Here is a 15295-nt window from a genome sequence, read left to right as displayed (position 1 = left end):
GTTTATTTTGCACTTTCTCCTATATTTCTCACTCCATTTTGCTTTGGCAGTGTGCAGATTTAGGACAAGGCCCTCAAGTACTTTCCAGGTATATATTATCTTTTTACACTCTATAAAGTTATACTAGGCAACAAAATAAAAGATTAAAAACTCTTACAATAATACCCTCACAAGGAGAACGAAAGTTCAGTTGTAAACAATGAAAAAATGAAGATAAAATTAACCTAATTTTTTCAGTGATGTAACAATGAAATGGGCTGGATAGTGATAAGAGCAATAACCATAAAAAATTTTGAAAACTTACAAAGCAGATAAACTACTAAACACATGATACATGAACATCGCTGTTTTATATTAATTACAGATAATTACTGACTATAATTACACCAGGCAAACCCATAAGGTTCTGTTCAAAGATATCTTGCTAGTAACCTTTACAGGGATAGCTACCTTTAATAAAGACAAAAGAGGTAAATACACACACAGTATAAACACAGTGATATTTATTGATAAAGGTAACTGATATTATATCACATTTTGTTCAATTTTTTGCTGGGATGTCCACAGTATAATGACCACCACAGCATGACCAGAGATAATGATTTTTTCACATGTAAATATTAAAACAGCTTATAATTAACTTCTAAAGTAACAAACAGTAAATGCTGAAATTTTAAAAATAACTTTGCAGGAAAATATTACACCAGACCTCAAACAACTGGATGAAACCACTACTTATTAACCTGAACAAATGTTAACAGCAGCTAATTACAACCATTAATGAGAAGTAACTACTAAATTATTCCATTAGAATTAACCTGGGCAAGATTACGTACCAGTCCACTTGTATGTTCCCAAACCTTCATACATGTGACAAAATCATAGAAAAGTTCAGACTAAGTTTAAGATATGTAGATCAAAAAACTCAAACCTGAGAGTTACAGTACCACAAAAAATCATAAATTACTTTTAACAGGATTCATATATCCCCATATTTTCTATACTGGTCAACAGAATACTATACAGAAATAACAATATATCTATGTGTACTATATTAGTTTAGTCCTGTTAAAAAACTAAATCTTTGTAGTTTCAGGCGAGTTAAACAATTATGGATTATTAAATACATTATTGATAAAATAGTTTAGGTCTTGGATCAAAGCCACAATTTTACATATCTTAAAATGTAAGAGTTTGCATCTTGAAAAATAACTACATTATAATTGTTGCCAAGTATCCAATAATATTTTTTAACTAAAATAAACATTAAGATCTTAAATGGAGAACTTGTTTCAAAGCAATGACCAAGCACCTTTGAAACCCATAACACACGAGTCTTACCATCATTTACACAAAATATTTCATGGTAATGTCTTTATACAAGGGAAATATATCAGCATGCTCAGCCAGAGATGTATTTTCAACTTTTAGGATTTATGTCTTATGCCTTTAGCACTATACGTATGTCAAGAGCAAATGACGTGTGTTCATCAGTAAGCAGTCATTTATTTTTTTGTGAATTAAAAACAATTACTATCAGCTTCAGTATACCCAGTGCGCCTACTCTTACATTGGGTTGGTTGCTTTGTTAAATATAAAAAGATCTGCAATATATGGGAAGAAAAAATGACAGTATTATTGTATTTCAGAGCAATGTGGGTGATTCAAGCATCTAAATTAGCTGAAATACGTATATGACAAATGAAAAAACTGTCACAGTAGTTATGAATATGCAAGTCTTAGGAAATAGGGGTGACTTAGCTAGAGCAGTAAACTAAGAAATATTCAGTGGCATTGATGAGCATCCCAATGTTGGGAAAAGGTACAATCATAACTGATAAACAAAACTCATCCTCGTATATAACAGATCCAATCTTCAACATTACTACATCAGTAAAGTTTATCAGATGGTTACACAAAGCTTCCACGTTGGTCACTTTAACTAAGAGGAAGATTGGGCAGACTCACGTGTTGCGAATTTTGCCAGGCACATAGTTTTTGTCAATGACTGGCTCTTGAATGAACATATGTAGGCACTTTTCATTCTGTGCAAGAGGGTGTCCTGCAATTCTGAAAGGCACACAGGAAGGGTGAGGTTAGTATAGGGTATTTACTCTTGACTCTAGCAGTCATTTTTAAATGTTAACAGCTACTTAACAATTGCCTACAGTATGTAAGTAATAAAAATTGCATCACAACATGCAGTTTTGTTCAACTTAAATTGTGCACATCACAATTTAATCTGGTACATCTCATCTAAGGATTAATACGTTACAATATTAAAATTCTTAATTCAATAACACCTTTTGTGAAAGAGTGACAGTATCTCAGCATATGAAAATTTTATTTACTCGTGATGAAAATTATTGCCCAATGATTAACTTTAGTCACACTATTTTAACATGCATTTTACGTTTTTACCTCAGAATTAAGCGAAATAAGAGCAATGCATTAAATGCAGCTATGAGCATGAAGAAAATCATGCATTTCCCTATGTTTTGATGGCACATGACAATAAATATCAAAGGATTATTCAGATGCAAATCAAAAGTTATTGTGTATGAGAACATGCAAAATGAAAAAAATGCTTAAGAATATTATACATGTAAACAAGAAAAAAGTAATGGATAGGAACTGTATATTACAACTCCTAACTGGAATGCACATCAGTATTATGTACATCAGAGGGAAGCAGGCACCTTGCAAAGGGGCAACAGAGCAGACAAAAATCAAGTGGCTTACTGGGCCATGCCAGTGAAGTCAACGAAGCTAAAACCTTGGGTAGATTATAAAAAGATTAAACAAATATAAAGTTGAGAGGGTTATATTTGAGAAAGACCTGCTGAACGTGGGTTAGTATGCATAAAGCATTGCTCTTAGGTTATGTAATATAAAAATACAAAATAGCCTGCTGGCCTATGCCAGTAGTGTGCCTATGAAGCTAAAAATGTTAGCATCTATAAAAATTAGTTGGACAATTATAATGTATAGGTTGCATCTGAGAAGGATCTGCCTAGTACAGACCAGTAGACAATACATTTACCTTCTTATTTTACAAACTTAACACTTTTTTGAATGTTTATACTATCCATGACCTACTAGGAGTGGGACCATGTATTTCTGTAAGCTAATTTGGCAATGAGGCTGGGTTTCCCACTACTGGCATGACCTAGGCCATTTTGTAATACAACATTACCATACTTGACAGACCCTTCTTAAATACGAGCCTCCCAACTTTATATCTGGTCAATCTTTTTATGAGCTTATTACTATTCAGACTTTCTACTTTCATAGCCTAGTAGGCCACTGTAGATTTTCACCTGATGCCCAATGCAGCTTTGCATCTGACCTGTCACTCCTATATAAGGTACCCTTCATCCTCTAGTGTACATACTGTTGATGAGGACTCCAGTTCTTCTCTACATGTGGGATGACCTTCAGTATCACCAAGTATTCATTATGCTTTTATCATCAATGCTAGGTAAAATTACTGGGCATGGCATGTCAAATTTATGGAAGACTGACATGATAAGCCCACTACAAATCATGCTAAATGGTGAAGTGCTTGGGTTGGGAACTCACCTTCTCTACTTAAAAAAAAAAATCAGATCTCAGAATTGTACCTGCCAGTGCCTCAAAAGGTTAAGTGATGGATGGATAAAAGTCCATGATAAACAAAGTAAAAGTTTAAAGTAGCAAAAATACCAGTATTAAATTAAAAATTTCATGTGTTAAGTTTGTGCAAGACAAAAACCACATAAAAAGGCAAAAAAAAAAAAAAAAAAGGAATGGTGTGAAAAATGATAAAAGGAATATGAAGAATTAAAAGCAATAGCAAGGAATGATCAGGCTCATTAATTTAATAAAAGCAACATGATAAAAATGAGTGTGGTGTAGTTTAAAATACGTACTAGCATGTGAAATGTGTGTGATGGAATGAAGGTGGCTCTGATGAATGCTTATACACCAAGATTAATGCGCAAGAATAAAGAGGCTTATTTCATAGGAAGACTAATCAAAGTTTTTATGCTATTCCGGTGAGGGATTAAAATGGCAAAGTAGGAACAGCACCCCAGGAATAAAACAAGTAAGCCTTGTCACAAATATACATGATAATGGCCTCTTATAATTGTAATTACAGAAATCTTTATAAGCACATCTTTTAGGCACAAGGATATACCAAAATACACATGGTACTGCATAACATATGGCAAGTGGATAAGTGGAACAGATTATATGCCTCTAGGAAAAGGCATGTTATCAAGACAAATGTTTGTTTAGATGATAGTATTGTTGTGTACTGAGTAGATTCTGGGGCCTCTTAAAGATAAACAAAAGAATAAAAGCCAAATTAACAATCCACTACACAAGATTCTCTCAAAACTTGTTAACCATTTAACAAGCAGTTTACCGTTCTGGAACTTACTTCATCATTACTACACATATCGAGGTGTCAATCTACAGTGGCTAAGCCACATGCACTATAATGCCTCACAACATAACATCTTTTAATGCCTGCCTTTCAGTTTTTCAATCACTTCACTTTTAACTATATTTCTTCACCATCAGTAGAAGGCATTAGCCTAATGTTGGGTACATCAGGGCACAATTAACCATTATAAAACCATCACTTGTACAATCTTCATGCCCCCCTCCATCTGACTCTCCCCCCTGTAAAATATAATTATGGGGAGCGCTAAACCCATAGGATTATATAGCACTTGTGGGGGGGGGGATGGAAGGCATTCAGGCTCAATTCAGGGAACTGGAGTACAGATCCAATTCCCTAGATCAAGAGCCCTTCACCAGCGTCAAGGAACCACTCTTGAAGGGTCCCCCCTGTACAGAAAAGCCTACACTTAGTACACGTGCATTAACAGGATCCTGAAAATTCAACAGTTTCTCACAGAAACCCACATTATGAGCAGAGAGTTATTCTTGAGCCATATTATTCGGAATCTAACTGAGGTTGTTTAGCGAATTTATATCCAATATTTTACATCAGTACTGTTTATTTTTGCTTAAATATTGTAGAATTAAACACTAATTAATTAATACATGTTATTAAACAGATCTGCAACACAGTAAAAAGTACAGTACAGTAGAGATGTGTAGAGGTGGGAAGCAGCCTGGCTGTCAAGAGAATATACAATCCAATCACCTTAATATGGCACCTCAACAATGGGGAGATTCTAGAAGGATAACTTACTAGTTATATAATTCAACCGAGTTGATTTCTGTATGGACCTAGAATAGAGAAAGTCTGGAAACAAGTGGAGTCCTTGGGAGACTAACAAACTGGTAACTCGGCTCTAGTGTAACCTCAATGCCACTGGCTAGCTCCTCACCAGCAATGCAAGCAAAGGAGCTCCTCACTAGCAATGCAAGCAAAGGAGGAGCTCACCAGCAGTGCATGCAAAGGAGCAGTCGTGTGAATACCAGCCAACCAGTTTCTGAACCTTTTATGATGCTGAAAATTGAAGCAGTAGTCTGTAGTGTAGAGAAGCAAACTACCCAATTAACAAGATTAGTAAGACATCTGATTTTCTTGAAATAAACATACCAATCCAATCCTGGTCATGGACCGGGCCGCGGGGGTGTTGATCCCCGGAATAACCTCCAGGTAATCCAGAGTCAGTCAGTAAAGTTAATAGTCCAGAGTGGTAAAATTTAAGCAGCTTGAGTGAACACAGCTGAGTCCATCATGATACACACGTGGAAAAACTACTTTACTGAGGTTTGCAGACTGTTGCAACAGCAATAACTTAAAAGAAGCAAGTAATTGCCAAATTTAAATTAATAATAATATAGTTAATAATTATAAATTATAATTCTTATAATAATTATAATAAATAATGAAGATTATAATAAGTTTAGGAGGTGCAGGAATGCTAAAAGTATTATCCTGAGGGCTGAGGAGGGGTTGAGGTGGTTTGGACATTTAGAGAGGATGGAGCAAAATAGGATGATTTGGAGGGTGTATAAAATCTGTAGTGGAGGGAAGGCAAGGTAGAGGTCATCCTTGGAAAGGCTGAGGGGAGGGGTGTAAAGGAGGTTTTGTATGCAAAGGGCTTTGACATCCAACAGGCGTGTGTGAGCATCTTAGGCAAGAGTGGAACCAAGTGGTATTTATGACTTGATGTGCTGATGGAGTGTAGGCAAGGTAACATTTATGAAGAGATTTAGGAAAACCAGTTAGCTGGACTTTAGTCCTGGAGGTGAGAAGTACAGTGCCTGTACTCTGAATGAAGAGCAGATATATTGCAGTTTGGAGGGGCATCTGAGCTGCAGTATCAGCATGCCTCTGACAAGTGTGATGGAGCGAGTGATGGTGAAAGTGTTTCTTTTTTGAGTCACCCTACCTCAGTGGGAGATGACAGGTATTAAAAATAATTTTATTTTTTATTTTTTTTTATTATCACACTGGCCGATTCCCACCAAGGCAGGGTGGCCCGAAAAAGAAAAACTTTCACCATCATTCACTCCATCACTGTCTTGCCAGAAGGGTGCTTTACACTACAGTTTTTAAACTGCAACATTAACACCCCTCCTTCAGAGTGCAGGCACTGTACTTCCCATCTCCAGGACTCAAGTCCGGCCTGCCAGTTTCCCTGAACCCCTTCATAAATGTTACTTTGCTCACACTCCAACAGCACGTCAAGTATTAAAAACCATTTGTCTCCATTCACTCCTATCAAACACGCTCACGCATGCCTGCTGGAAGTCCAAGCCCCTCGCACACAAAACCTCCTTTACCCTCTCCCTCCAACCTTTCCTAGGCCGACCCCTACCCCGCCTTCCTTCCACTACAGACTGATACACTCTTGAAAGTCATTCTGTCTCGCTCCATTCTCTCTACATGTCCGAACCACCTCAACAACCCTTCCTCAGCCCTCTGGACAACAGTTTTGGTAATCCCGCACCTCCTAACTTCCAAACTACGAATTCTCTGCATTATATTCACACCACACATTGCCCTCAGACATGACATCTCCACTGCCTCCAGCCTTCTCCTCGCTGCAACATTCATCACCCATGCTTCACACCCATATAAGAGCGTTGGCAAAACTATACTCTCATACACTCCCCTCTTTGCCTCCAAGGACAAAGTTCTTTGTCTCCACAGACTCCTAAGTGCACCACTCACCCTTTTCCCCTCATCAATTCTATGATTTACCTCATCTTTCATAGACCCATCCACTGACACGTCCACTCCCAAATATCTGAATACATTCACCTCCTCCATACTCTCTCCCTCCAATCTGATATCCAATCTTTCATCACCTAATCTTTTTGTTATCCTCATAACTTTACTCTTTCCTGTATTCACTTTCAATTTTCTTCTTTTGCACACCCTACCAAATTCATCCACCAATCTCTGCAAATTCTCTTCAGAATCTCCCAAGAGCACAGTGTCATCAGCAAAGAGCAACTGTGACAACTCCCACTTTATGTGTGATTCTTTATCTTTTAACTCCACGCCTCTTGCCAAGACCCTCGCATTTACTTCTCTAACAACCCCATCTATAAATATATTAAACAACCACGGTGACATCACACATCCTTGTCTAAGGCCTACTTTTACTGGGAAATAATTTCCCTCTTTCCTACATACTCTAACTTGAGCCTCACTATCCTCGTAAAAAACTCTTCACTGCTTTCAGTAACCTACCTCCCACACCATACACCTGCAACATCTGTCACATTGCCCCCCTATCCACCCTGTCATGCGCCTTTTCCAAATCCATAAATGCCACAAAGACCTCTTTAGCCTTATCTAAATACTGTTCACTTATATGTTTCACTGTAAACACCTGGTCCACACCCCCCCCTACCTTTCCTAAAGCCTCCTTGTTCATCTGCTAACCTATTCTCCGTCTTACTCTTAATTCTTTCAATAGTAACTCTACCATACACTTTGCCAGGTATACTCAACAGACTTATCCCCCTATAATTTTTGCACTCTCTTTTGTCCCCTTTGCCTTTATACAAAGGAACTATGCATGCTCTCTGCCAATCCCTAGGTACCTTACCCTCTTCCATACATTTATTAAATAATTGCACCAACCACTCCAAAACTATATCCCCACCTGCTTTTAACATTTCTATCTTTATCCCATCAATCCCGGCTGCCTTACCCCCTTTCATTTTACCTACTGCCTCACGAACTTCCCCCACACTCACAAGTGGCTCTTCCTCACTCCTACAAGATGTTGTTCCTCCTTGCCCTATACACGAAATCACAGCTTCCCTATCTTCATCAACATTTAACAATTCCTCAAAATATTCCCTCCATCTTCCCAATACCTCTAACTCTCCATTTAATAACTCTCCTCTCCTATTTTTAACTGACAAATCCATTTGTTCTCTAGGCTTTCTTAACTTGTTAATCTCACTCCAAAACTTTTTCTTATTTTCAACAACATTTGTTGATAACATCTCACCCACTCTCTCATTTGCTCTCTTTTTACATTGCTTCACCACTCTCTTAACCTCTCTCTTTTTCTCCATATACTCTTCCTTCCTTTCATCACTTCTACTTTGTAAAAACTTCTCATATGCTAACTTTTTCTCCCTTACTACTCTCTTTACATCATCATTCCACCAATCCCTCCTCTTCCCTCCCGCACCCACTTTCCTGTTACCACAAACTTCTGCTGAACACTAACACTACATTTTTAAACCTACCCCATACCTCTTCGACCCCATTGCCTATGCTCTCATTAGCCCATCTATCCTCCAATAGCTGTTTATATCTTTCCCTAACTGCCTCCTCTTTTAGTTTATAAACCTTCACCTCTCTCTTCCCTGATGCTTCTATTCTCCTTGTATCCCATCTACCTTTTACTCTCAGTGTAGCTACAACTAGAAAGTGATCTGATATATCTGTGGCCCCTCTATAAACATGTACATCCTGAAGTCTAGTCAACAGTCTTTTATCTACCAATACATAATCCAACAAACTACTGCCATTTCGCCCTACATCATATCTTGTATACTTATTTATCCTCTTTTTCTTAAAATATGTATTACCTATAACTAAACCCCTTTCTATACAAAGTTCAATCAAAGGGCTCCCATTATCATTTACACCTGGCACCCCAAACTTACCTACCACACCCTCTCTAAAGTTTCTCCTACTTTAGCATTCAGATCCCCTACCACAATTACTCTCTCACTTGGTTCAAAGGCTCCTATACATTCACTTAACATCTCCCAAAATCTCTCTCTCTCCTCTGCATTCCTCTCTTCTCCAGGTGCATACACGCTTATTATGACCCACTTCTCGCATCCAACCTTTACTTTAATACACATAATTCTTGAATTTACACATTCATATTCTGTTTTCTCCTTCCATAACTGATCATTCAACATTACTGCTACCCCTTCCTTTGCTCTAACTCTCTCAGATACTCCAGATTTAATCCCATTTATTTCCCCCCACCGAAACTCCCCTACCCCCTTCAGCTTTGTTTCGCTTAGGGCCAGGACATCCAACTTCTTTTCATTCATAACATCAGCAATCATCTGTTTCTTGTCATCCGCACTACATCCACGCACCACATACCAACAAGAGCCTTCAATTAAGGTAAAACTGATTTACATGTTCCTTTATCCATTATAATTAGTGCTTTATATTTATTTCTCATTCTAGGTAGCAGGTTGGTAGACAGCAACCGCCCAGGGAGGTACTACCGTCCTGCCAAATGAGTGTAAAACTAAAGCCTTTAATTGTTTTACATGATGGTAGGATTGCTGGTGTCTTTTGTCAGTCTCATAAATATGCAAGATTACAGGTATGTCTTGCTACTTCTACTACACTACACATAGGTGTACAAGCACATGTATACACACCCCTCTGCGTTTTCTATTTTCATTCTAGTTCTTGTTTATTTCCTCTTATCTCCATGGGGAAGTGAAACAGAATTCTTCCTCCGTAAGCCATGTGTGTGGTAAGAGGCGACTAAAATGGGAGCAAGGGGCTAGTAACCCCTTCTCCTGTATGTATTACTAAATGTAAAAGGAGAAACTTTCGTTTCTCCTTTTGGGCCACCCCGCCTCAATGGGATACGGCCAGTGTGTTGAAAAAGATTTATTTCTCATTGTTTTCTGTATGTAAAACAGTTATTTTCTTCATGTGTATTTTTTGCTAATATTTATGGGTGTCTGGAATGGATTAATTTGATTTACATTATTTCTTATGGGAAATATTGCTTTAGTTTTCACTGAATATTTTCATCAGACTCTCTGGAACGAATTAAAAACAAAAACCAAGGTTCCATTGTCTATCATTTTAAATTAACAAGACAGTGCATGAAATTGGAAGCAAAAATTACTGACCAATTTGTTCCTACTCCATCTGATTGCCACAATATGGTTACAAGTGGCTAATATAAATGTTAATATATGCAGCACAGCTGATCTAAGGTTCTTAAACCTTGCTCATGCCAATTAATGGTTCAAGACAACTTGTGTCAAATTTACTTGTAGTCAATTAAAAAATAAATGCCTCATTTAATATTTTTTTTAAATTTCAAAACAAAAAATAATGGTTGTCATTAGACTGAAGAAAGAAAATCTGGATACATATTAACCTCAAATCAGTAAAAGGAAATACTTATACTAGCAACATGCAAACACAAGCAGTCAGGGAAAAGCAAGTGCTATTTTCATTTTTAATGTCAACATTCTATAACCAGTTATGTTTCTTTGACTAATATGCTGCTTTATTTTCTCTCATGGCTAATAGAAACTATTACCAAATTTATTTTTTACTTATTCTGGCAACTCGCTGCTTTTCATGCATACTGCAACTAAATATGCAACAGGCATCAAAATCAACTCTTATATATCAATGGCATTTTGAACAAGATTAATGGAGTTTCTGTGGTTAATGTCCTGGGATTTTAAGAGAATCCCAAATGTACTATTTAAATTTTAACTGATTAACTATACAGTGTATATATTTGCTACAAAACTGAAGTGTTTGTAGGTGTACAGGAATGTAATCAAGTTTCATCGAGTTTATTGTGATTTAATTATTTTTAAATGAAGTTAATCCATGCAATGATTCCAAGTATCTTTATATAGGTCATTCTACATAACTTTTTTTTGATTATCAAACAGATCTTTTAAATCTTCACATCTTGCTTTAAAAATATTTGAGGATTACGTACTTGGTTTCCTTGAAGCTTCAACAAAATTACAAGTCACCTAAATTACACAAGTGAGGAAAGGACTAATGCACAATAAATCATATCAAAATAAAAAAAATATCACCAAAGACCATTATGGAATAAAAAAAAAGTACTGCATTTGTATAACTGAAAATTTAAATCCTTGGTCTATACATTCAGAAACTGAAAAGTCAATATAACTTTCAATGAAAAAAATATTTTACTGTATATAGAAATGTTAAAATAATGTTACCACTTTAAAAATGTCCCTAGCAGCTAAGTCTAAATCTGAGTGATTTTGCCTGGTGTATAGTGCTGGTCAATTTGTATTTCCTTAAGGAACATGTGCAGACACTTCTCATTTTGAGTTAGCGGATGCCCTGCAACTCTGAGGGAAAGGAAAATTTGTCTAATTATAAAAGTGTGCAAAGAAAAAAAAATTAAAGGAAGAAATTAATCACATACCAAAGTGGCCTGACAACTTCAAAAAATTTCTTTAATTTTTGTCCAAATTTAGAATATTCATATCCTGGAAATTTTTCTTGGCTTATCCTACCATTCTTTAACAAACAAGTGAACTTTGCAAGTTGACAGGGGTCCATATAAACAATGCTCAACTATACTATAACTAAATGTTCATCACCATTCTTAGCACATGCCAGTTTCCTAAACTATAGTATAAACATACAAATATATACAATAAAGTCTTTCTACAACTCGTAAATGTTAAATTTACTACAAAATCTTTATAATAATAGAAGTACGGAATAAAAGGGGTAAAAAAAAAATTAAAAACCCAAAAAAAAAAAAAAAAAATAAAAGTTATAGCCTTAATTTGTCACAAGATCCAAATTCAGTACACCTGAATAATGAAGGCAGCATGAAGTCAACCTATAAAATGAAGCATTATTGCATTTTAATTTCACACTCCTATAATCTCTACATGTCTAACCCTTAAACTGTCCAAATGTAGATCTACGTTCACGTGCGTAGTGCTCCGACGCTGATTTTCCCAATTTGAAAGCATGTAAAAAAAAAATTATCTACGTTCGGAGCCCCCCCACACGTGGACGTAGATCTACGTTTGGACAGTTTAAGGGTTAATAGCTAGGTATTTTCCATAAAATTTATTGAGACTTTCTACATTCACTAGGAATAAATGAATGACAGTGCTTGGGGATCAACCATGGCCAATCACCCTAAAACTTTAATAACCCAACAAAAAGCTGTGGTGAGGATGATCACAAACTCCTGCGCCAGACAACACACCCCACCACTCTTCAAGAGCTTGAACTTGCTTAATATACAAAATACAGACAATTATTGTGTTTACTATATATACAAAACATTAAACTCCATTATAAACCCTATGCTCAAACTTCTAGACAGCTACAACAGAACACACAGGCATAACAAGAGGCACAAAACACTTTGACATCCCTCATGTCCGTCTCACACTATGTAAAAATGTAATGCACATAAAGGACCCTAAGATTTTTAACTCTGCCCGAACCAGCAAGAGGTCCCGCATGGAGAAAATTCTCCAGTAAAGGGGGCATCTCTCAGCCTTCCACAGCCCTCTGAGGGATTTAGCCCTCCCAGAAGGGGCTAGTGGACTCTTCCTTCCTAGCAAACAACTTTATTAAAACCACGTGTACCAGGCATCTCCATGCATGGCTCTCTCCTTGCTAGAGTTTTTGATCAACTACACAGTGAGGGTTAAACAAGAGTACAGTGGACCCTTGGTTATTAGCTGTTCTGGATATCAGCCAACTTGGTTATTGCCCGTTTTTTTGGCTGAAATTTTATTCCAGTTATCGGCCCTTATTTCGCTTATCAGCCGTATTGGACGCGTCTGCCCTCCACTCACGCATTCTTGAGTCAGTCTGGCTGTCTCTGGGCTAGTGAGGAAACTTCTGCTCATTCATCCAAACATTTCGCTATAATCCATTGTTTTTTGCGGTTGAGTGCAACTGCAAAATAAGCAACCATGGGCCAAAAGAGAGTTCCAAGTAAAGTTCCTTTGGTAAAGAAAGTGAGGAACACGATGGAATTTAAGAAAGAAGTTGTTGAAAAGTATGAGAGTGAAGGAGGGAGGGAGTGGGGAGAATGTGCCTTCTTCAGTGATTCTGGGATTCTACGATATGTACGATACTAAACTAGCAGAGTCTATAAAGGCTATAGCGCCAGCCAGCAATAAAGTGTAGCAAGTAAGTTAAGCGATTAAGCGATAGAAAGAGGATGACACAAAACCAACTCTTCCAATGTTTTTGGAGGTATATAGGGCCACTGGCAATATATGCTGCCCTGCCTATCTTCCACCACCCTAAACCATAGCCAGCATCTCCAAGGCAAGTGTAAATATTTATTATTTATAAAGTGTAAATATTTCTTTTTATAAATTAAAATGTAAATATTTCTTATTTATAAATTATGTACATTGTTTGTGTGAATAGTGGTGGTGGCCTCTGCTGCCACCTCCACTACCACTATGTACGACTTATGCTCTCAGTGGGCTTTATAAACCCAACACGATCACTCCACATAAGTTATGATATACAGTGGACCCTCCCTTTTCGTCATTAATCCGTTCCTGAGAGGTCGGCGAAAACTGAAACCATTTTCCCCATAAGAAATAATGCAAATCCAATTAATCTGTTTCAGACACCCAGAAGTATTAACCCTTAAACAGTCCAAACGTACATATACGCTCTTATGCGTAGCGCCCCAAATGTGTATATATGTTTTATTTTTCCTGCCTTCAAATTTGGCACGATTGGCCTGAGATGCCTTGTCAGCACAGAATGGGTCCTAACACTCGGTGTGCGCGGTATTAAAAAAACTCTGGGACCACTTAGTACCTTGTGGGAGAGCCAGTTAAATTGAGCGCCAGCTAGAGCAAACAGTGAGGAAAACACCAAGGATTCACTGATGTAATGTCATATTAACACCCATCTTTTAAGAGGAAAGTGACGTTAACCCCAAGTTTAGGGTCTGTCTATCTGTCTTCCTCTGTCTTTATCTCTATCTCTGTCTATATCTCTGTCTACCTCTGTATATCTGTATCTGTGTCTGTCTCTATCTGTCCCTGTCTCTATCTCCTTCAATCTGTTTATCTCTGTCTCACAGGTACACAAATACAAGTATACGTAGTATAAATTACCTAGGATAACCCAAAAAATCCAGACAAAGTGAGTAAACATGATGACAGTCTTGTGGCTCTCTCTGAGACAGAGCTAGATGGATAGATAGACAGGGAGCTTGACAGACAGAAATAGACAGACATGTTTGTGTATCAGCGAAAACAAAGTGAGGGCGATGCTCATAAAATATCACCTCTAATCTTTTCTTATCAGCTGCACACTCCCCCACCCTCAAGTATGCTCATCAAACGTCAGCTCTTATCAGTTATCTCATCTTATCATGTCACTGTCAGGGGTGGACTTTGTTTTTCATGCTTCAAGGCAACTCATTATTACCTATCATCATCATCCTCGTCATCCTCCTCCTCCTCCATCTCCTCCTCCTCCATCTCCTCCTCCTCCTCCATCTCCATCTCCTCCTCCTCCTCCATCTCCTCCTCCTCCTCCATCTCCTCCTCCTCCATCTCCTCCTCCTCCATCTCCTCCTCCTCCATCTCCTCCTCCATCTCCTCCTCCTCCTCCATCTCCTCCTCCATCTCCTCCTCCTCCTCCATCTCCTCCTCCTCCTCCATCTCCTCCTCCTCCTCCATCTCCTCCTCCTCCTCCATCTCCTCCTCCTCCTCCATCTCCTCCTCCTCCTCCATCTCCTCCTCCTCCTCCATCTCCTCCTCCTCCTCCATCTCCTCCTCCTCCTCCATCTCCTCCTCCTCCATCTCCTCCTCCTTGTTATTATATACTTCCACATATCCAAAACATTGCTGGGACATATAAATACTTTGTATATATTCCAAGACAATAGTAAATGACCAAGGCAGGTGTAAATGTCCACCTGTCAGTGTGCTTGCGACAATAAGAGTACAATTTCAGTACCTAATACTAGTGTCAGAACAAAGATTGGTTATAAAATGACAAGAACTACTACAAATTGTAATTATCAGAACATAAAAATTGCACAAAATAATATGAAAAATAGAA

At 37.7% G+C, this 15295-nt stretch overlaps 1 protein-coding gene across 2 annotated transcripts in view; it reads right to left on the bottom strand.

The window, feature by feature from the left end:
* Positions 1-488: 488 nt before the first annotated feature.
* Positions 489-15295, bottom strand: part of Snx3 (sorting nexin 3) — a 145960-nt gene continuing 131153 nt past the window's right edge. The window contains exons 4-5 of one of the 2 annotated variants that reach the window (XM_053788417.2): positions 11431-11565; positions 489-2070 (exon numbers count right to left, since the gene is read on the bottom strand). In XM_053788417.2, the coding sequence (XP_053644392.1) occupies positions 11460-11565 (106 nt within the window). In that variant the 3' untranslated portion in view covers positions 489-2070; positions 11431-11459. The remainder of the gene's footprint in view (positions 2071-11430; positions 11566-15295) is intronic. The other variant, XM_053788408.2, reaches the window with a different exon arrangement.

The sequence above is a fragment of the Cherax quadricarinatus genome, chromosome 31 (assembly GCF_038502225.1).
Source record: "Cherax quadricarinatus isolate ZL_2023a chromosome 31, ASM3850222v1, whole genome shotgun sequence".
NCBI classification, from domain to species: Eukaryota; Metazoa; Arthropoda; class Malacostraca; order Decapoda; family Parastacidae; genus Cherax; species Cherax quadricarinatus.
Note: the sequence above shows the minus strand (reverse complement) of the source record. Positions and strands in the feature narration are given on the sequence as shown.